Here is a 23,298-nt window from a genome sequence, read left to right as displayed (position 1 = left end):
AGAGAAGTGAAGTTAATTTTACGTGACTCACGTTCTTAAAAAAAAAAATTCTTCACACCACCTCACTAATGGCTAAGTGGTGGTGGTTCATATGCCAGGACTAGGATGGACTTGCAAGGTACTTCAAGATTTAAGTAACATTTGCCTGATAGCCCTCTCAAATGGTGAGAGTATTTAGTTAAAGGAAGTCTGTTTTGCAAATGTCTTTAAAATGTGCGGATCTCCTTTAACTAAATACTCTTACATTTGCAAATGTCCTCACCTTCGCAATCTTTGCATGAGAATATTCTTAAACATGATTTTTTTATGTATAATAAAAAAAGGTTTGCACATTTTTGAGACATTTAAAAAATGATTTAGGAACGTTGTGCTATATTTGCATAAGAAAAAAAAATGTCCTAAAAAAATTAGGAATCCACATTTCAAAAAACACACCGTTTTGCAAGGACAATTCAACCATTTTCTATTTTTTCTTTATGCCATATCTGTTATCCTAATTGCAAACTGATGCCCTATCAGCTTAGCACCTTATGTTGTAGCCGCTTAACTTATTAATAAGAAAAGGTTTTCATTTCTTCTAAAATAAAGTTAAAAATGGTTCATAGAAATTTAACTGAATAAAAGTGTCTTAAAAGCCCCGTTTCATTGTAGGGAAAATAAAAGTGGAATATATTTTACAAGAATAAAGTTTATCTAAAAAAAAAATCGTTGTCTTTTAGGAAAGATTGATAAAACTTAACTAGCATGATAATTTTTTTTAAAGAAAAAACATTTTCGTGTTTGCTGTGTTCATGGATCAAATGAATGGGTTTCTTGAATTTTAGTGACAAACGTTAGAACAACAAAATATTTTGGCAGCCAAAACTCGCGAGAGATAAATTTTTGTGAAAAACCTCGTGCTTGTGGCAACTTGTCTGCCATAATAAATAAATAAATTTAAAAATATAAATAAATAATTTTGATGAAGAAATACAAATGAAAATATTTAAAACCGAGCAAGGTCTCCACTCCCCTCCCATCTCAAAATTCTGCCCTTAATCTTCGTCTTTATTCTTGTACAAGTTTTGATTTTAACCTCCATCCCCGGTCTCAAAGGAGAGAGGCGGTTAGGACTCCGTTTCTTCCCGATCTACTGTCATCCCTGAAAGTATTTTAGTTATTTTACTAAACGGAAAAAAGCATAAGTCCATCTTAACAAGGGTTTTGATTTTAACCTTTCATCCCGGCCACCACATCCCGTTTCATGCCCTCCATCCCCAGTCCAAACCCGCCCGCCCCGTTTTCCCCGGTCCACGACCACGCGAGTTCAGATTGTTGGGCGGAGCAAATCTGAAAATTTTGCGAGTCCCACTCTCGGGCATATCGACGCCGTCCGTACGCCCTCTCACCGTCACTCTTCTTCTGGCAGGCAATCTGTTCGTCACCACCCACACCCACTTGGATCTTCTCCTCTGAAGCTTTTTCCTCATTTTTCTTTTGCTCAATTCTCTCTTCGATTTTCTCCAGGTATTCATTGCTTGAGCCCCATCCGTTCACTTACCCTGTTTCCTGTTGATCTTGTTGATTGTCTCTTGGTTTAACGCTTTGAATGCAGATTAGAGTGTTTTTTTAATCTGTGGGTTCCGCTGTTTAATCCTTAAAATTCTTGTAGGTTAGCCGTTTAATCGGTCCATCTGCGATTGCCATTGCCATTGCCGGATTTTTCACAATGGATGCTGTCCCCATCTGCAAATCTGTCTACTTGAGCTCCGTAAGCTTGGAATTTTTAGAAATTTTGATGACCATCTTGGTTTTTATGTGTTCTGCGTAATTTTTTGTTTTTTTTTATGTTAAGTAATGCGTTTGATTTAGAAAAGATTCATCCGCCCGCATTGTGACCCAAATGGGTTTTTCTTTCTTGGTTTTGGGAAAATTTTGTGAGGTTTCCGTTTTTTTGGGTAAATGTTGGTGGGTGGTGCTTTTGTTGGGCTCAAAGGAATTTCTGGCTGATTTGTGGTTTTGGTGCAGATAAAATTTGTTGGGCTTTGTTTAGAATCGTTAAATAAGGCTCAAGTTTTGAGCTTGATGAAGTTCTGTAGCTTTTCTCTTTCTATGATTCCGTTTTTTCTATTGGAAATACATGGTTGTGTGGCTTAATGTAGTGAAGCACGATCTGATTCTGTGGTTTTTACTTTTGTGGAATTTATACAAGTTTTGGTTTTTTTCATGATCTTCTTGTGAATAGAACTATTGGGTTTAGTGTTATAGATGAGAAAGAAGGTATGGTCTTGCTTCTTGATCTATATTATAGTATTCCTTTTGTTGAATTTGTGGTAATATTTTGTTTAATAAAAAATTTAATTCGTTAAATGTCTACCACTTTTCATTTTGAGATAATCAGAAGTTTGTTTGTGTTTGATATGTTTTTTCAATAATTGTTGATTGTGTGGGTCTTGCGTTATGTTGCAAGGTTGAAATTTACTAAGAAGCTCACTTGTGAGAAGGTGTCATGGCCATCCAAAGAGCAAGGAAATGGGGGTGGGACAACACCACTTGTTGTATTCTCTGACTGGGGGCAGAGATTTTTCATTACTTTGTTGACAATGTTGTCTGGTCCATGGGATCCAGCCTCATGCAACCCATTTGGCTGGAGATATTGCGTATGGGTGCTCTAATGGTCCTTGAAAAATCTGCTTTTCTCTTTTAGAAATCCTCGAACTATCTTTAGCCTTGATCTTATATTTGATTCTGAACATTTAAAGAAGGTCCTGGTCTTCAAGCTCAATCCAGCTTAAAATTAGTTATTGCTCTTCTATGAATGCATGCTCCCTTTTATGTTTTCTTCAAGTCTTAGAATGATTGACATTTGAGTGCACTTGTTCTGGTTTATCAGAATATATTAATCCTGAAACTGCGTGGAGAATGTGGTCTTGAATCATCTTGTTTTCTTAATTGTTATGCTTTTGTTTGGACATCAAATCATGGCCTGAATGACTGATTTAAATTAACTTTCAAAATGGAAAAGTCCATTTCCACATGTTTGTTTCTGTAAGCATCTCATTATGTTTTCTTGAAGCATCTCATATGTTTGTTTCACTTGTATGGACATGTTCAGATATTAATTTGATTTTACTTCAGATTACAATTTTCTTGGATCATCATAGATCTCATATGTTTAACTTTTAATGGTACATGTTCAGGTATTAATTTGATTTTATTTAGACTATAATATTCTCAAGCTGTTTTTCTGTTTTGTGATTCAAGGACTTTATGCAAGGAGGAAGAGGAACCAGGAGCTCTTTGTGTACCTTTTTGGGAAGTAACTGTGTTAGTTTTCTTAGGCATACTTCCAATGGTAGAAGACTCAAGAAAGCTGGGGGAGCACTCAGTGCTACATGCAGGGATGAAAAGATTCTTGTGGCAAATAGGGGTGAAATTGCTGTGCGAGTGATTCGCACTGCTCATGAGATGGGAATACCATGTGTCACCGTTTACTCAACCATTGATCAGGATGCACTGCATGTGCGTCTTGCAGATGAGGCTGTATGCATTGGAGAAGCCCCAAGTAGCCAATCGTGTGATCTCTCTCTCTCTCTTTAAGTCATTGTATTTTTTCTTTAAATTTGAGGCGAGGTTTCTATCTTTACTTTTTACATAATGTGTTTGTCTTTTACATATCTTAATTTACGGATTGAATGCTTTGCCTAGGATAACAGATTTTTGTCTTATTTCCTCCTCTCCCCCCTCCCAAACATTATTAGAAGATGATATTGTGAGATAACGTATTGGGATCTAGGTCCTGGACTGGGTCTAGATCTGTATGCTGTTTTAATATTTTTCCTTTGGTCTAAGTTGCCCTTCATAATTGTGTTTGTTATAACTTGTTAAATGAGGGCAGTTTTGTAATTTTATGTAATATTGTTGATTATTTATTAATAGAGGAAGCATACCATGATTTCCCTATTGGGAATCATGCAGTTTCTGAGGCCTCTCCATATTGCCTTCTTCTTCTTCTTCTCTTGGCAGTTCTGGAAACCAAAATACCTAAATCTAATATGGTATCAGAGCGGCAATTGGCTGATTGGAAAGATTGAGGTAAGTCCTAAGAGACCTTGGGTTCATATGTGTTTGCTTCCTCTACAAGTCTTCTTTCTTCTCTCCCAAGATTTCATGTTGATTCTCTTTCTTTCTGTTTTTCTTGTCTTCTTTTCCTCTCACCACTGTTTTGTTTGATTCCCAATCTTCTTGGTCTGCTATGTGTCTCTTGGCTTCCTCATGTCTCGTTTTGTGAAACTGCTATATTAACTCTGTTAAAAGATTATTGTAATGTTATACATATATATGTATTTTAAGTGTTTGTAATAGGTAATACCCTTTTAGGGGTATTTTGGTCATTTGACTCTTGTAATAGGATCAGCCCATTAGGGGCAGAACTGCCCCCTTATGTTTTTATTTTTTTGCATTTTTTTATTTCTGTTTTTTCTTGTGTATTTTGTAGGTGTTGTCAAGGGCATTATTATCCTTGAAAATATGACCGTTGGAGGCTCCTCAACGGCTAGAAATCTAGCTGTTGGGAGCTTTCCAACAGCTAGTTGTGTGTATAAATATGGGGCTATGGCCCCCTTGTGAGCTATGCATCTTTTGTGTATTTCTCAATCAGTAAAATATTATTTTTTAATTGTCTTTCTTGGTCCTTAGTGGCCATTGTGCTTGAACCCATATTTGGGTTGTGTGAGTGACTATTGCCTCTTGTGCATAAACCTTGGGATGGGTTTTGTGAAGACACCCTCATTTCATTATATGGTATCAGGGCTTCAGTGCTTTGAATTGTGTGGGCATATTGTTCATGAGGACGTGAGTTTATAGATCTTGTGATCGTGAGCTCGTGGTGTCCAAAAGAACATGCTTTCACTCTCTCTCTCTCTCTACTATGGAAGAGAAATGAGAAACCATAGTCACCATTCCTGTGAGACTCAATGGCACCAATTATTTGATGTGGGTGTCAATCGTAAAACATCAAATTTGGAAAAAGGGTCTATGGAGTTTGGTAGATGGCATCGAGGAGCCCAAACTTATGCTTACAAAGAATAAGAAGTCACGCTTCAAGGAGATGATATGACTAAAGCCATTGCCGATTACGAGAAAAGGTGGAAGGAATGGAAGATGAGTCATCAAAATTATGGGGTGGTTCATAAATAGTGTGGATATAAATAAGTGTTCTAGATTAGCAAAGTTTGATTTTGCTAGTGATGTTTGGAAATATCTCCAAGATATGTCTTCTTTGAAAGATATAACTCATGTTTGTAATCTCCAAAATAAAGCTAGAACCATGACCCAAGGAGACATGAGCATAAGAGAATATTAAAATACTTTCTTTCCTTTAAGATGAGTTGGCGCTCTTAGAGCCTAAATGGTATTTTCCTATGGACATTGAGCTCCATAAAAAAACAAATCAAAACAGAGCAAAATTGAATTTAAACCTCTATTCCGTTTATCAAATTGTCGATCTTGAATGTAGGATTTCTTTTTTATCTAGTGATTGCTTGGTGAAAGATCTCCGGTCTGGGAGGCCGATTGGGCGAGGCCATAGAGGTGGAGATCTTTACTTCATGGACAAGTTAGAATTGTCAATTCAAACTTTTTGTAATTTTGTTGAAAGGAAGGACATAGAAAATTGTCATAGGAGATTAGGACATTCAAGTATGTTAAAGTTACATTTGTTTCCTTTCCTTGAAAATTGTAATGAAAGGGATTTTGATGTTTTGTTTGTAAAAATTGCATCCATAGAAAAATAAAATCCTTGCCTTTTTGATCTAGTCATTTTGTTTCTAAATGATCATTTGAGTTAATACATTCGGATATACGGGGACCGACGCTGGTCATGTCTAAAGGAGGAGTATCATATTATGTAATATTTGTGGATGATTATAGTAGATATACATGAATATATTTCCTTCGACTTAAATCCAAAGTGTTTGGTTGTTTTAAAAAATTTCATAGCTATGTCAAAAATCATTTTAAATCAAACATTAAGATTTTTAGATCCGTTTCTAGAGGAGAATTTTTATCAAATGATTTGAAAAATTATCTTGATCTTCATGATAATGTACATCAAATATTTTGCCCATATACTCCACAAGAAAATGACTTAGCCGAAAGAAAACATCGACATATTATTGAAACCACTAGGACTCTTCTCATATCCAAAAGTATTCCAAGTTTTTTTTGGGCCGAAGCCACTCTTAAGGCGGTTTATTTAATTAATAGAATGCCTTCAATCATTCTTGAAAATATTTCTCCTATAGAAAAGTTGTTTAAAATTCCTCCCGATTACAAAAAATTAAGAATTTGCTTACTAACAAAAATGCTAAACTTTTCGCCAAAGCTATTCCTTATGTATTTTTGGGTTATGCCGAAAATAAAAAAAGATATAAATGTTATACATTGAAAATAATAAACTTTATGTTTCAAGAAATGTATCTTTTCTTGAAAAGGAAAATGGATTTGATAAAATTGAGTCTAAGGAATCCTATGAGTACTATTTTCTCTTTGATCTAGTTAATGAACATGTTAATGTTAATGATGATCTTAGAGATATTCATGAGAATAATAATGTTCATATTCATGATGTGCATGAGAGTGACAATGATGACACTCATGATGCACATGAGAATGACAATGATACTCAAAATAATATAGTTGAAACATCCAATGAAATACAAGTTTGTACTCACTGTGCCAATGATCATCCTCCATTTTCTTTAGAAAGGTACTCTCAAAATCAAGACAGACCAATTTAGTATTAGAAGATCCATGAGGATCTCCAAGGCTCCTAGTAGATTTGTATCTTACGAATCTTTTGAACCTCGATATAAATCATGTCTTATGGCCATCCACTCATATGTACAACCTTTCTCTTGTAATGAGGTTAATTGCTTGTTTAAAGATGACCCAAAATACAATCCAGCGGCAACACAAAACAAGTTAGGCAAATAATCAAGTTGCAGGTCAGAGTAGTGGTGAGGCACAGTTGCCTTGCTATTGGCTGCACTTGCGGGACTCAACCTGCTATGGTATATTGATTTTGGTGCTGCAAGTTACATTACTGGTGATGAGAGTAAGCTTCTTAAGTTGATTCCTTATTTTGGTAAAGATAGTGTTATAACTGAGATGGGACTCGTCATCCCATCACACATACTGGAAATGTGTCAGTCCCTTTATTTAAAGCTCCTTTCTATGTTTTGTTCGGAAAACACCCGGATTATGATTCATTGAGAGCCTATGGTTGCATCTGTTATGTTCACATAGATAAATCTTAGAGAAACGAGTTTGAAGCCAGGGCATACATTTCCAAATTTGTGGGATATGCTGATAATTATAAGGGATTCAGGTCCTATGATATCAAGAATAAATGCATTCGAATTTGTAAAAATGTCGTGTTTGATGAAACTTCCTTTGAGTGGGTTTGGTGCATATACTATTTTGGAAGGAAAGGAGACGACTGCTGAATTTTATCAACCCCAGCTTAGTGTGGAGCTGTTTGTTGCTGATTGCAATGATGACTTGTCATTGCTGGAAAATCCCGAAAATTGTGGTCAGCATACTGAAAGGTTAGATCTTATTCCTGGTGATGCAGCTATAGATAGAAAAGGTAAAAACAAATTAGATATCCCATCAAAAGGTGGGTAAGCTATACCAGTTTTAGCATGGATCATCAAATGTTCCTCATGCAAATTGACAAAGTGGAGTCTATCTCCTATGCCCAAGCATCTAGGAATAAAAGGTGGATTGAAGCTATGAATGAAGAGATGAAAACATTGCATGAATGTCATATGTGAGAAGTTGTAAAAAGGCCTCCTAATAAGAATGTGGTAGGATTAAAGTGGGTTTATAAAGTCAATTATAAACCTGATGGTTGTATTGAGAGATATAAAGCCCAGTTAGTAGCAAAGGGCTTTACTTAGGAATATGAATTGGACTATTAAGAGACATTTAGTCCTGTAGTGAAGATGAGAACCATTCAAATAATATTTTTCCTTGCGGTTGACCATGGCTGGGCATTGAGCCAACTCGATGTTAAAAATGCATCCCTGCATGGGGACCTTAAAGAGGAGATTTACATGGGGCAGCCACTGTGTTACAGTGAGAATGATCTGAGTCAGTATGTGTATAGACTTAAGAGGTATGAATACGTGTTGAAACATGCTTCCTGTTCATGGTTTGAAAGTTTTTCTTTGAAGATACAAAAGGATCTAGGTCAGTTTGGTTGTTGAAGATAGAAAGAAAGATGGATTAGTTATGACTCAATACAAATACATAATTGACCTTCTGCGAATGGGTAGGTATGAATGATTGCAAACCACTGCTTACTCCTGCACCAATACACCAACAACTCAATATTGATGATGGAGATCTATATGAGGATCCAACAGGATATCAGATCATAGTTGGAATGCTTCAGTACCTCACCTTTAATCAGCTGGATGCGGTCTATGCTGTTAACCAAGTCTTGCAATTTGTGCACCAGCTAAGAACCAATGAACATATTTTAAGGTATCTGAAGGGAACATTGGGAGACAAATTGTTCTATAAGAAGAAAACTCAAGGAGAGGATATAATCTTTGTCATGGCCTTTTCAGATGCCTGTTGGGTTGGGGATCCTGATGAGATGAGATCAATTTCATGGTATTGTGTCTTTGTTGGAAGTAACTTGATATCTTGGTTTAGTCGAAAACAAAGAACAATACCTCGGTCAAGTACAGAGGCTGAATATCGGGCCATGGTTGCCGTTTCCTCAGAACTAGCATGGATAAGGGGTTGCATGAATTAAATGAGAAATTTCGTAAGTCAGTCTTGTTTTGTGACAACCAAAGCGCCATCAAGATCTCATTAAATTCGATTCACCATGGAAGAATAGAGCATATAGAGATAGATCAATATTTCATTAGGAGTAAGATTGAAGATGGAGAGCTTGAAACAAGATTTGTTGGTTTTGAAAATCAAATAGCAGACTTTTTCACAATAGGACTAACAAAGCAAAGATTCTGGTATTTAAAGTCCAAGTTGTCTATGGTGTTCACCACTTACAACTTGAGGGGGGCTATTGAGAGATGACGTATTGGGATCTGGGTCGAGATCCGTATGCTGTTTTAATACTTTTTCTTTGGTCTAAGTTGCCCTTCATAATTGTTTTGTTGTAACTTTGTTAAATGAGGGCAGTCTTGTAACTTTATGTTATATTGTTGATTCTTTATTAATAGAGGAAGCATACCACGGCAGTTTCTGAGGCCTCTCCATATTGTCTTCTTCTCTTGGCAGTTCTGGGAACCAAAATACCTAAATGTAATAGATGATAGGTACATGAACCCACTATCTGAGTAACTGCAAGGTATAGGTATGAGGTGTGCATTGGAATGGTATGAAAAATGGAGCTATTATTATTCTCAGTTTGAGAACTGGAGCATGCAAGAGGAACTCATAGGAAGGAATGAAGGTTTTTTTTTGCTTACCTGGAAATAATATTAAATTAGCTTATTGGTGACTGTATTCTATCATTTGCTAAGAGTCTATGTTCCTCTACAAACGGGATATACTTGTAAAATAGTTCCAAAAGAATATAGAGAACATATGTATAGGCACTTCTAATCTCTCCATAAAGGCTGATTTGGCTGTCTTCATGCCCATTTTCAGGGTGACCAGGAGATGCATGTCTTTGGTAATATTTATTTTTATGATGGTTGGGGCCTGTCTTTCCTTCCTTTTTCAGTTTCTATTTAATTGTTTTTACTTTTCGTGTAATGCCGATACTTTCTCTCAGAAAAATTATTTTTTTTTTGTGTTCTTTACTATTTTATTTATACAAGAAATAGTAATATTACTATCAGTTGGTCCTTTGTTAGGTTTTCTCCTTTCATATTGCTCATTAGCCTGTGGGCCCCCAAACTTTGTGAATATAATCACTGCACTCAGAACAAGAGCCTCTTGTTCTGTACATGCATAAACATTTTTTTTCAGTTGATCTTCCTTTCCCAAGCTGCTAGGGCATTAAAACTACTTAGAAAGATGGTGAAGTGGTCCAATATATTGCCATGATGTTCCCCATTGGACACTGGAATGTGCTTTGATCACGAAAGGGGCATTTGTCTCTGACACATTGTCGTTATGGATAGAGGGGCTTATTGAGATGTGAGGTTTTGGACCTTGATCCAGATCTAGATTGACCAGATCCAGATTGATGTGTTTTGGGTGTATCACACCCTCTTTATGTTACGTTTCTTCTTGTATTTTAATGTTTCTTCTGTTGCCCCCACTTATGTATCTTTGTTATGTATTATAATTAGGGGCATTCTTGGAATGTAATCTAATGATTGATATAAAGAAACCCATGACCCATGAGGAAGGGTGTGGAGAAATAGTTGTTGCAGCCCTTTCTTCTTCCTCTTTCTCTTCTTCTCTACAAACTGTTTTGTGGTGCAGACTTGCAGATCTTATATGGTATCAGAGAAGGGTCTCGATTCCTCCATCTTGATGAGTTAAGAAAGCATTGGCTTCCTCCCATCTCTACATTTGTCTTGTTCTCTTCTTTTCTTTCCTCTTTTCCTCTCGTTCTTGCCTTTTTTTTGTTGTTCCTTTCGAGAAAATAATATATAGATAAAAAATATCGATCTAAGTTTATTTTCTCATTCTCATCATTGCTGCTGATCTTTTGTTCAGTCTGAAATTGTTTCAAAATAAAAACCTGTGTTCTTTTCCATAAAAAACAACCCTAGATCGATTTTTGGTTTTTCTTTCTTCCCAAGAAAAAACAAACAAAAGAAAAACCTAGATCGACCTTTTGGGTTTTCTTTCTTGATTATTATCTTTCTTGCAATCTGATTCTATCTAATTGTTCTTCAAATCAGATCTGTATTGGATTTGATATCTTTTGAAACATCCAAATACTTATTCCGATATTTAATTCTTAATATCACATCCATTCAAATAATCATTTATTTATGATTATTGATCATTCTTTACTTACTGCTACATCCATATGATATTTTCATGAGTTGTACTTGATCTGCAAAAAAAAATGCAGAAAGTGTTTGTTATTGCAGCATTTCTTCTTTTGATCATTTTCATCCTCCTTTTATCTGCCATGGATTCTTCTTCTCCCTCTTCAGTTCTTTCAGCAAGCTCCCTCGATCAGTTAGTTTCCGAAAAATTAAATACCTCAAACTTTCTCACTTGGAAAAGATAAATCTTTCCCTTTATTCGGTGCCAAGACCTTTATGGTAATTTGGATGGATCGATTCAGACTCCACCAGAATTCATATTAAGGAAAGAAAATGATGAAAAAGAGGTTGTTATTAAATCTTTGCAGGTTTAGAACCCAAAGTACATTTCCTGGATAAAACACGATAAGGCGTTGGTGGCATATATCACATATACATTGTCACATGAGGTTTTGGTAAGCATTCCTGATGATTGCACAACTATGGAATTGTTGACCCAACTTGTGCAAACTTTTTCACAGGTTTTTGATGCTAGAGTTATGTTCCTCAAAAGGGAGTTTCTGAATCTTGAAAAAGGCTCCATGTCTATATCATGGAGTACCTTAATAAGATGAAGAAAATTATTGATATGTGAAAGTATCTTCTACAAGATACTATGATCAAGACCCAATATTCTTGATGAAAGACAAGTGCACACATGCACAATAAGAACACTTGTGCACAAAAGCACAACTCAATCAATCTCACAAAATAAAGAATAAAAACTTTATTGAACACTTGGGCTTTGACCCAAAGCCATGAGAAAATACAAGGGAGAGGGGCTCAATTTATAGAGCATATAGTGGGCCTTGGAGGGGCTCCACATGAAGTTGTTGGAGCCCCTCCAACGGTCACAAATGTGACCGTTGGAGGGGCCCAACGACTATATGTGGCCCCCCAAGGTACACAAAGTACAAGAATTAAAAAGAAAAAAGAAAAGAAATAAAAAATAAAAAATGTACAAACATATTCAAAATATGAATGTGTAAAGAGAAGCAAAAACTAAAATACCCCTACAGCTGATATATATTATATATATATAATTAGATAGATACATATATATGTATATGTATCTTTCTTTATATATATAAAATATATATGGGAATTACAATGATAATGGATTATAATTTAACACCCCCCTAAAACTTAGGGCATGATGACCAAAAGTTTGCTAAGAAGGAAGTTGAACCGCGGAGAGCACAAAGCTATGTCACAGGGATTCGGCTAGCAGGGTGCCGCACCCGCGTCGATGCGATGCGACATGGGTGCAGGTGCGGGTGCGGCAACGGGTGTGGTCAACGCACCCAGGGTCATTTTGGTCCAATTTTTTAGACTTAATTTTTTTTTGCCATGATTTTTTTTTTGCCCTATATGTCACAGGGATTCTCCAACTAGGTGCCACACCCGCACCCGATGCGGTCAACCTAACCTTGGGTGCAGTCAACACACCTAGGGTCATTTATGTCCAACTTTTGGACTTTATATATATATATATATATATATATATATATATATATATATATATATATATATATATATATATATATATATAATTTTTTATATTTTTGCCGCACCACCGCACCCGGGATTTTTGGAAGTGCCACATCCCTTCACCCGCACCCGCACCCATGTGACATAAGCACAAAGCTTTGGTGAAGAAATTTGCCAACTGATATTCTGAGGTTACATACGGAAGATCTATAACTCCTTTAAGATATGCTTCTCGAACATAGTGACAGTCCATCTCAATGTGTTTAGTCCGCTCATGAAATGTATGATTTTTGACAATATAAATTGCACTCTTGTTATCACAACATAGCTTGGTGGGCTCTTCAACATTGATCCCCATATCTTCTAATAACTGATGAATCCATACAATTTCCATGGTAGTAGTTGCCATGACTCGATATTCAGCTTCAGTAGAGGATAAAGACACTTTTTGCTGCTTCTCGCATCTCCATGAGATCAATGAGTTTCCTAAAAACACACAAAAACCAGTAGTAGAGTGACGATTATTTGGATCACATCCCCAGTTAGAGTCAGTATAAACAATTAATTTCAATTCAAAAGAAGAGGATAAAAATACTCCCTTATTTAGTGTACTCTTTACGTATCTGTTGCTCTGCAAAATGACACTCATGTGAACCGATGTTGATGCATGTTGAAATTGGCTTACAGTATGAACTGCATGAGAAATATCTGGTCGAGTAATACTCAGATACATCAGTGATCCCACAAGCTGCCTATAAGGAGTGGGATCAGAGAGAGGAATGCCATCATCAATTTTCATTTTGGCTCCTACTATAACAGGAGTTTCACAAATTTATCATCAATAGTACCTGACCTATCAAGACTCTCAGGCAAGCTTAGTTTGAGATAAAAAATACCCTCTATGAGAGTATCTTACTTTAATACCCCAAAAACAGGTTAGAAATCCCAATTCAGACATTTCGAATCTATTCTTTAAAATTGATTTTATGCTTTTAACTCCTTTAGTATCACTTCCAGTTATTAACATATCATTCACATACAAAAGCATAATAACTATCCCTGCATTGTTTTTTCTAACAAACAGAGCAGTGTCAGTAAAACAGGATGAAAAACCATTTTCTAACATTATAGAATTAAATCTATCATACCAAGCCTTGGGGGCTTGTTTTAAACCATACAGTGCTTTTTGAAGACAAAGCACTTTACCTTTGGGAGTCTCCGTTCCAGGCGGGGCATTCATATATACTTCTTCATTCATATCACCATTTAAAAAGACATTTTTGACATCCATTTGATAGATATTTCACTTGTTAATTGAGGCAACAGTGATGAGGCATCTGACAGTGATCATTCGATCTAAAGGGGCAAATGTTTCTTCATAATCAATCCCGTATTCTTGACTATATTCCTTCGCAACTAGCCAAACTTTATATCTTTTAAGAGATCCGTCACTCTTAGTTTTTACCTTAAATACCCATCTACACCCTATTGATTTCTTACCCTTGGGAAGATCTTGGAATTCCTAAGTTTTCGACCTATTGAGAACCGTAAGCTCACATTTCATTGCTTTTAACCATTTATCATTGTTTTTGGCTTCTTTGAAGTTTCTTGGCTCTACATAGGAGTGAATGGCACTAAGAAAAGCTCTATGATTAGGTGTAAAGGAATCATATGAGATGAACCTAGAAGACACCTTTCTATTTTTTTCAGTTCTTCGTAGGTTTTCTTCATTTATTGAAGTGGGGCCACTAGGTTCACTGTATTTTTCAATTGTACTTCTAAAACTGTTCCTGTCTCTATGAGTATATGTTATAGGGTCTCTCGATGCCCCTTCATCACTATGTTGGAAAATAGGTGGATGGGAGGAAATATTTTCTTCATCTTCTTTATCATTAGCATCATTATGAGTGAGTTCATCATCACTATCATCATTTTGTGCTAACAATTCAAATAAAAAAGTGTAATCCATGTTTTCTTTATAAGGTTCACTCCTCTCAAAACCGTTAACATTTTCTAGAAAACTCACATTTTATGAAACATATAACTTATCATTCTTGATATCATAACACCAAAACCCTTTTTGTGTTTCAGAATATCCAAGAAAGGCACATTCAATAGCTTTTGGTGAAAGCTTGTCGTTCTTGTCAGTAAGAACAAAACACTTGCAACCAAAAAGTCTCAACCGACTATAGTCGGGTTCTTTGGTATACAACATTTCAAAAGGCAAGATATTGTTCAAATTTTTAGAAGGTAGTCGATTTATCAGATAGATAGATGCTAAGGCAGCTTCGGCCCAAAAATCTTTTGGGATGTTTTGAGAAATAAGTAGAGTTTGAGTTGTCTCTATTATGTGTCTATGCTTTCTTTCGGCTAATTCATGTTGTTGAGGGGTTTCAGACAAGATCTTTGGTGGAGAATACCATAACTTTCAAGATAATTTTTGAATTCACTTGAAAGGTATTCTCCACTGGAGTCAGTTCTAAAAATCTTTAGGTTTTCATTGAATTGATTTTTAATCATCATATGATAGGTTTTGAAGGTAAAAAAAACTTCATGTTTGTGTTTAAGAAAAAATATCGAACAATATCTCGTGTAGTCATTAACAAAAATGACATAATATGCAAAACCCTCTTTTGATAAAACAGGTGTCGGTCCCCATACATCTGAATGGACAATTTCAAAAGGTCTTGTTGTAAACATAGATCTTTGACAAAAAGGTAATTTTTTCATTTTTCCAAGAATACAATTGTTATAAGTGAAATCACTTTTACATAGATTTTTAACAAAAGGTAAATGAGAAATTTTTACAACATTTGGATGTCCAAGTCTCTTGTGCCATACATTAATATCCTTTTGTTGGACAATATTACAAAACATGTTCTTTGGAATTTGAAGGGAATCTTTCCTAGAGTCTTCCCCAATTAACCTCCCAGATCGGCGATCCTGTATCCAACATTTGTTAGAAGAAAATTTTATATCATATCCATGATCCGAGAGTTGAGAAACAAAAAACAAATTTAAGTTTAATTTCGGTATAAATCTAATTTTTGGAATAAAGAACCCTTGTTTTTTCAAAATTTTCAATTCCTTTTACTTCAAGAGATGTTCCATCCGTGGTTGAAACAAAGGATGGAAAAAGTTTGTTTGAGTATTCGGAAAAGAACTAATACTTGGAGACGTGAAATGAAGCACCCGAATCTAAAAGCCACGAAGTCTTACCAGGAGGAGAAGAGGTTGTCATAATGGCTCCGAAAATAGCTCCTTTGAGAAGATGTTGGAGTGCATCCACAATTTGTTGTAGTGAGAGAGCTTCATTTGAAGATGATGAACACTCTTTCTTTTGAGGTTGGGATGTGGTAGCCATGGCTAACAACTTCTTCCACTCTGGGCAAATCGGCTTGATGTGCTTCGATTCCTTACAAAAGTGGCACACAAGCTTACTATAATCCCTCTTTCTACCTTGACCACTTGAACTTTGGTTTTGATTCTTGAAGTGGGGAGCTTGTAGGTCCTTAAGTTGCTCATTGGTCTTGAGACGACATTAACACCTCTATTTTCTTCATTATTGGAAGGTGTTGCTAGAACACTTGGGTTATTCTTACCTATATCCATATGAGTCTCTTCCCCACTTAGTTTAGTAATTATATCTTCAATAGAGGTGGAAGTGAAATCGGATAGTAGAGAAGATCGAATTTGTTCGAATTCGGGCCTAAGCCCATTCAAGAAATTAAAGAAACGATTTTCCTCTAATTGTTTATGCCTAAGCTCAATAGCCTCTCTGCTCTATTTGGGCTCCAGCATGGCAAGCTCATCCCAAATGGAAGACAACTCCACAAAATACTCTCTAATAGTCATTTCGTTTTGTTGAAGGGTCAAGGCCCTTTTTTTAAGGTAATATTTGTGGGACAAATCCCTTGAAGTGTACATTTTTTTCAAGGCATTCTGATGCAGTGCTCGTCGGGGAAGGAGAGAAAACAGATGCCCACCGTGAATCGGTGTGGCTCAAGCTTCTTATTATTTTCAATAAGTTTCAATAATCAGGGGAAGACAACCAATAGTAAGGAATGAAATGAAAACAGAGTGCAAATAACAAAAGGAATAAGCAAAGCTATAAAGAATGGTGGCTGAAACTTTAATCTCCTCCCACGCAACCCTAGGAGAGGGCCTTTTAAAGACTATTACTGGACCCGGGTCGCGGGTCCAGCCTTGGACCCGAATCGCGATCCGGGTCAACTTCAATCGACTGCTGTCTCTGTGACGTGCGAACCCCACCACGCCTGGAGTAGGTGCGCAAGGGTACCTCCCCGCGTCGCGGCTCCGTACCTACTATGGGGTCGTATACGTGGATCCGGTCATCTGCCCTTTGTGGTGGATCGGGTGGCACGATGGGTCCAATCGGGTCCTGCCCTGCATCACATTCCCACACTTGAGAGGCTTTCTTGAACTCTATAATGTTGGCATTAATTCTTGTCTCAACGGATGAGAAAATTCATGAGAGAATTTTAAAGTTCCTGATCTCCCATTCTTCGTGCTTCTTACTATAATCTTCAAGCGCCTTGACTCTTTCTTCTCCTCCAAGGATCTTTATTTCTCCTTTCTTCATCAAGGTGATTTTAGTCTTCCGGTTCCGAAATTGAGCCTTGAACATAACCCCAAAGCCCTTTTCCTTTAATATGAGCCTCCATGTTTCCGGCCCATATGTGATAATTGGACCCATTAATTTTGAAAACCGAGAGAGAAATGAGAGTATTTTTCACCCATTAGAGAGGAGAAATAAGGGAAAAAGTTACGTACCACAGGAGCATTTTAGATATTTCTTGATAGAAGAGGCCTCTAAAATATTGATTGAATAAGAGAATCCATGCCAATCTTCAAAAATTTGAGGACACGTTTTTGAGGCACCGAAAAAATGTGAGAGTCCACTCGATCTTCTTTCTCCAACCTTGCTCTGATACCATGTGAAAATATCTTCAACAAGATACTATGATCAAGACCCAATATTCTTGATGAAAGCCAAGTGCACATATACACAATAAGAACACTTAGAACGCTTGTGCACAAAAGCACAACTCAATCAATCTCACAAAATAAAGAATAAAAACTTTATTGAACACTTGGGCTTTGACCCAATACAAGGGAGAGAGGCTCAATTTATAGAGCACATAGTGGGCCTTGGAGGGGCTCAACGACTATATGTGGGCCCCCAAGGTACACAAAGTACAAGAATTAAAAAGAAAAAAGAAAAGAAATAAAAAATGTATAAACATATTCAAAATATGAATATGCGTAAAGAGAGAAAAAGACTAAAATACCCCTACGGCTGATATATATATATATAATTAGATAAATACATATACATATATATGAAATATATATGTATATGTATCTTTTTTTATATATATAAAATATACATGGGAATTACAATGATAATGAATTACAATTTAATAAGATCAGCTTGCTGTGATTGGTCACATCATTTCAGATAAAGATAAAGTACAACAAGTCCTTAATGGATTAGGATGCGAATACAATATTGTCTATACTACCTTGTCTTGTTTTCATGAGCTGCCTACTTTTGAAGCTTTTCGTCCTAAGTTGTTGCAATTTAAGATGAGTTTAGGAGGATCTGTAGAGAGTCCTACAGGGGCAGCATACAATCATTATATACTTTTGTCAAGTACACAGATTGGGAAAGGAAGAGGAGGCAGAGGGAGAGGAGGTAACGAGGGAGGATGTGGGTTGTTCCCACTTCCTAATACACCTCCTACTTCTTATCAGGGCAAGAGAATACCCACATGCTATATTTGCAAGAAACCTGGACATGTTAAAGCAAACTGCTGGTATAAGGACTATCCCAGGTACGTTAGAGAGCAGAGTTCACAAAGTAAAAGTGCTCCAAATAAGATTGGAGGATCAGGGATGGAACCAATGGATAGACAACTTCTATTGGCCGCCTTAGCAAGGTTGAATCTAAAGCAGAATAATCAAGGAGTTTGGTACATTGATTTTGGGGCAGCAAATCATATTACTGGGGATGAAGATAATCTTAAAAACTTGTCTGCTTATTTTGGTAGAGATAAAGTTATTGCAGGAGATGACACTTGTCACCCCATCACACACTGGAAACACTTTCATTTTCATGTTCAATTCAAATCTTTGTCTATCAAATGTTTTTCTTGTTCCCAATATAAAAAAGAACCTTGTTTTCGTTTCTAAACTTATTGATGATATCAATTCTTGTGTCGTTTTTACTCCTTTTGTTTATGTGAAGAGGACGTTCATTGAAGGAGAAAGACGGGGAAGTATGTATCTCTTCAAGGAGAATCCGTTGGCTTGTGTTCCGGTTCAAGATGCTCAAAGGTCACGTTGTTTGGTCAATGAATCAGAGTCCAATAAGTCGAGTGTCTGGCATAGTCGTTTAGCCTATGTCACATGGACTCTTCTAACATGATACCACACCCGTGTCGCACCCGCACCTAGGCAAGTGTGACACTTGGACACAACTTCCTTTGGGTTAGGTGAAGTCAACCACACAGAGGTCCATTTCTATCTAAAAGTAGATTCAGTTAACCCTAATCAAGTTCATTTATATCTATATTATATACATAAATACATAAATGCACACAAATACACGTAGTGTTAACTTAAAACTATATATATATCCTCCCCGCACCCCCACACCCAAGTTTTTTTAAAGAGCCGTATCGCCGCATCTGCAGCCGCACCTACGTGACATAGTGTTTAGCCCATTGTAATATAGCCTCTATTGAGAGACTTGTTTCCAATGATTTGATTCCAGCATCTAATTTGAGTCATGAGTTAAATAAAATTTGTCCTAGTTGTCAAATGTCTAAGAGTCGTGTACTCTTCCTTCAAGACGAAGAGTCTCGATCATACAATCCAACCTCAAAATCCAACAAATGAATTGAGGCTATGAAAGAAGAAATGTAGAACATGAATGCATGACATGTGATGTTGTAAAGAAACCTGCAGGAAAGAATCTAGTTTGATCAAAGTGGGTCTTTAAAATAAAATATAAACCAGATGGTAGCATAGAGAGATATAAGGCAATGCTGATTGCAAAGGGTTTTACTCAATAACATGGGTTGAACTATGATGAGACATTCAATTCAATAGTGAAGATGAAAACTATCAGAGTTGTTCTTTCTCTAGCAGTGGATCATGGTTGACATTTAAGTCAACTGGATGTTAAAAATGCATTTTTGCACTGAGACCTCAAGGAGGAGGTGTACATGGAGCAACCACAAGGGTATAATGAAAAAGGTCCAGTCAGCTATATGGGTAAATTAAACAAAGCTCTATATGGACTAAACTAGGCTTCTCCATCATGGTTTGAGAGTTTTTTTCTTGAAATTCAGCAGCATGGTTTTCACAGATCTTATTTTGATCATTCTTTGTTCATCTACAAAGGTGATAAGTGGATTACATTATTACTTATTTATGTTGATGATATCATAGTTGCAGAAAATTCCAAAGACCACATTGATGCTGCAAAGAGAGTGCTAAATAGTAGATTCAAAATGAAAGACTTGGGAGACCTCAATTATTTCTTGGGCGTTAAAGTTGATCGAAGAAAAGACTCATTAGTGTTGACACAACCTAAATACACTATTGATTTACTCAATCGGGCTGAAATGAAAGATTGCAAGCCGATATTCACTCCAAGTGTTTTGCAGCAAAAACATAGACGTGATGAAGGGGGCATTTTCGATGATCCTACAAGCTATAGGAGTATTGTGGATATGCTCTAATATCTTACTTTTACTCGTCCTTATATTGTTTATGCAGTCAATAAAATTTCTCAATATATGTCATTTTGAGGCTGTCAAAAGAATCCTTAGATATCTGAAAGACACTCTTGGTGATGAGCTTTGTTATCAGATAAACGATACTGATAAGTTATGGCCTTTTTAGATGCTGATTGGGCAGGGGATCCGGATGAAATAAGGTCTGTCTTCGGGTATTGTGTCTTTATTGGGAAGAACCTGGTTTTATGGTGCAGTAAAAAAACAAAAAGCAGTAGCTCGGTCGAGTATTTAAGCTGAATACAGGTCAATGGTGGCAACATCATCTGAAATCATTTGGATCAGATATCTATTATCTGATTTATATTAATAGATGTCAAGTTCTATCTTTTTTTGTGATAATCAAAGTGCGATCAAGATATCTCTCAATCCTATTCAATATAAAAGAAGAATCATATAGAGGTAGATCAACACTTTATTAGAAGCAAAGTTGAAAGTGGGGAGATTTCTACTCAGATCGTTGGGACTCAGGATCAAGTTGCAGATTTGTTTACAAAAGGATTGACTAAGGAAATGTTTTGGTACTTGAAGAGCAAGTTGTTTATGGTTCTTACCATGCCCAACTTGAGGGAGGGTATTGAGACGTGAGGTTCTGGATATGGATCCAGATCTAGATTGACCAGATCCATATTAACATGTTTTGGGTATCACACCTCTTTATGTAACATTTCTTGTATTTTAATGTTTCTTCTATTGTCCCTCTTATGTATCTTTTTTATGTATTATAATTAGGGACATTCTTGGAATGTAATCTAATGATTGATAAAAAGAAACCCACGACCCTTGAGGAAGGGTGTAGAGAAATAGTTGCTGCAACCCTTCTTCCTCTCTTTCTCTTCTTCTTTGCAAACTGTTTTCTGGTGCGGACCTGCAAATCTTATAGGGCTCACACTAGAATGGACTCTCCCTTCCCCCTCCCCCCACTTGCCATATTGTTTATACAACAAAAGCACAGGGTTAGCAATTGTAAATGGCAAAAATGAATTGACCTTTTCTGTTCCTTTCTTCTTAATAGTGGAGAGTGTTTACATAATGATTTGCTAGAGGGAGCAGGAATTCAGTTAAGCAATGGTGCATATAGATGTCAGGAGACTTTTGTTCTAGAAAAACTTGTTGGAGGTTGTGGTAATTCGGCCTTCAGTAGATATGAATTGCATGGTCCATGAATGCATGTCTGATGAAAACAAATGGTTGATCTTCTTCCAGAGAGGCCTTAAATGGAAAAACTTGAGGGACAGGAAATGCATGTGAAGAGCTCAGAAAAAACATCCTTCTAAACCAAAATTTGATAGTGGCATTAAGGATGGACTCTTCTTGGTTTTGTTGTGGTACACCTTATTGGTGCCAAAATTTGATACCAACATTAAAGATGGATTCTTCTTGGTCTTGTCATGGTGCATCTTTCTGTCGGAGCTGATTGGTACTGAAGAAAAGCGTTTGGCTTTGGCAGCCTTGCTTTGTTTGTTAACTTTTCTTGGATAGTCTCTTGATGCCAACATCTTGTAATTTGATGGCTTGCAAGCAAGTCGGGGGAATATATACTGTGTTGTTGTTGTGGGCTTTTCCTTGGGACCGGTGAATTGATCATGAGTCACTCATTGCTTGTTCTTTGGAACTCTTTGACCTAGCAAGGCTGCACGAGGCACATCTTCCTAAATTGAAAGCCGTGAAGAACATATATGAGGTGGATGGATTTGGATTTGGATTTGGGGAAACATAGGTCTTCCATTTGGTGTTCATCACTTTTTGCAACATGGACAGAAATAAATAAATCATTGGATCTTCAGATGAACATCTGAGCATTACATGCAGGTATTCAATCAAAATCCAACATTGGAAACTATAACATGGTTCAGTGTTGATCACTTGTGGATTGGGTCATGTTGTTTCCAAATGGGCCTTTCTGTACTTCTCCTTATTTCATTAGACTCATGCAGTTATTCTTGCTATTCAGCTATATTCATACTCTTGATGTTTTCTTTAAGCTGAACCCTTGAGATTTCATGCTTAATAATTTAACAAATATTGACTTTTTCTTGAGAAAAAAGGTGTAGCTAATCATCTTAAGAGTGATTCATTGATATAATAACTGAGTGTCATCATTTTTAGTTCTAAGCATGCTGTTGTATCGATTATGGAAGACACTAAAGTAAACACTCTTCTGTGCCATTTTATTATTCAAATATTCACTATTTAAAGATGATAATGTGTACATTCTTACCCTTCTACGGGTCTTTTTTCTTTTTTCTTTCCCAGGAAATTCCAGGTAAAATCAGTAGTTAATTAATGTTTTGTGGTCCACTGTGTTCTGACAGGTATTTATATATACCAAATGTTCTATCTGCTGCTGTCAGTCATGACTGTACCATGTTGCATCCTGGGTATGGCTTCCTGGCTGAAAATGCTACCTTCGTTGATATATGCAGAGAGCATGGTATCAATTTTATTGGGCCAAATGTGAGTACACAATATTGAGGTGAAAGTGATGCATGATAACTGTCTTCATGGATAGTACTGCACTTTACCGATGTTTAGATGTCAATACCTTTATATTTTGTAAAAAAATATAGTTTGAAATTGACAGATGATCTCCTATAATGCCCATGCTGACACATATGTATGTGTGTATGTGTATGTATATTGTTTGGTGAGGTATTGGAAACAGCACTTTTACACTAACAGCATAATGGTTTGGATTTTTGGAGAAAAATTAAGGTGGGAAGCTGGTGATCCTCTAATAATCTTAAGAAAAGAAAAAGAAACTTGTTTCTTATTGCATCAAGGTTAAATTTTTTGAAGTGTTCTACAAATCCAGAGTGGAGTTCTCATAGGTAGTTCTATATTTTGAGTAGCACACATAACAACAACATAGTAGAAATAAAGGACCAATGGACCCATGATATGCTTAGATGCTACTATCATCAATAGAGATAACAAGAATGGTACAGGTGCAGCTCCAGTATTATAAA

At 36.4% G+C, this 23,298-nt stretch overlaps 1 protein-coding gene across 1 annotated transcript in view; it reads left to right on the top strand.

The window, feature by feature from the left end:
• The first annotated feature begins 1,313 nt into the window (after window positions 1-1,313).
• Window positions 1,314-23,298, top strand: part of LOC149815345 (biotin carboxylase 1, chloroplastic-like) — a 51,500-nt gene continuing 29,515 nt past the window's right edge. The window contains exons 1-4 of the mRNA XM_089990288.1: window positions 1,314-1,506; window positions 1,652-1,750; window positions 3,244-3,554; window positions 22,645-22,786. Of these exons, the coding sequence (XP_089846414.1) occupies window positions 1,709-1,750; window positions 3,244-3,554; window positions 22,645-22,786 (495 nt within the window). The 5' untranslated portion in view covers window positions 1,314-1,506; window positions 1,652-1,708. The remainder of the gene's footprint in view (window positions 1,507-1,651; window positions 1,751-3,243; window positions 3,555-22,644; window positions 22,787-23,298) is intronic.

The sequence above is a fragment of the Nuphar pumila genome, chromosome 15, assembly GCF_984573655.1.
Source record: "Nuphar pumila chromosome 15, dmNupPumi1.hap1.1, whole genome shotgun sequence".
NCBI classification, from domain to species: Eukaryota; Viridiplantae; Streptophyta; class Magnoliopsida; order Nymphaeales; family Nymphaeaceae; genus Nuphar; species Nuphar pumila.
The sequence above is the reverse complement of the archived record's forward strand: the minus strand, read 5'-3'. Positions and strand labels throughout refer to the sequence as shown.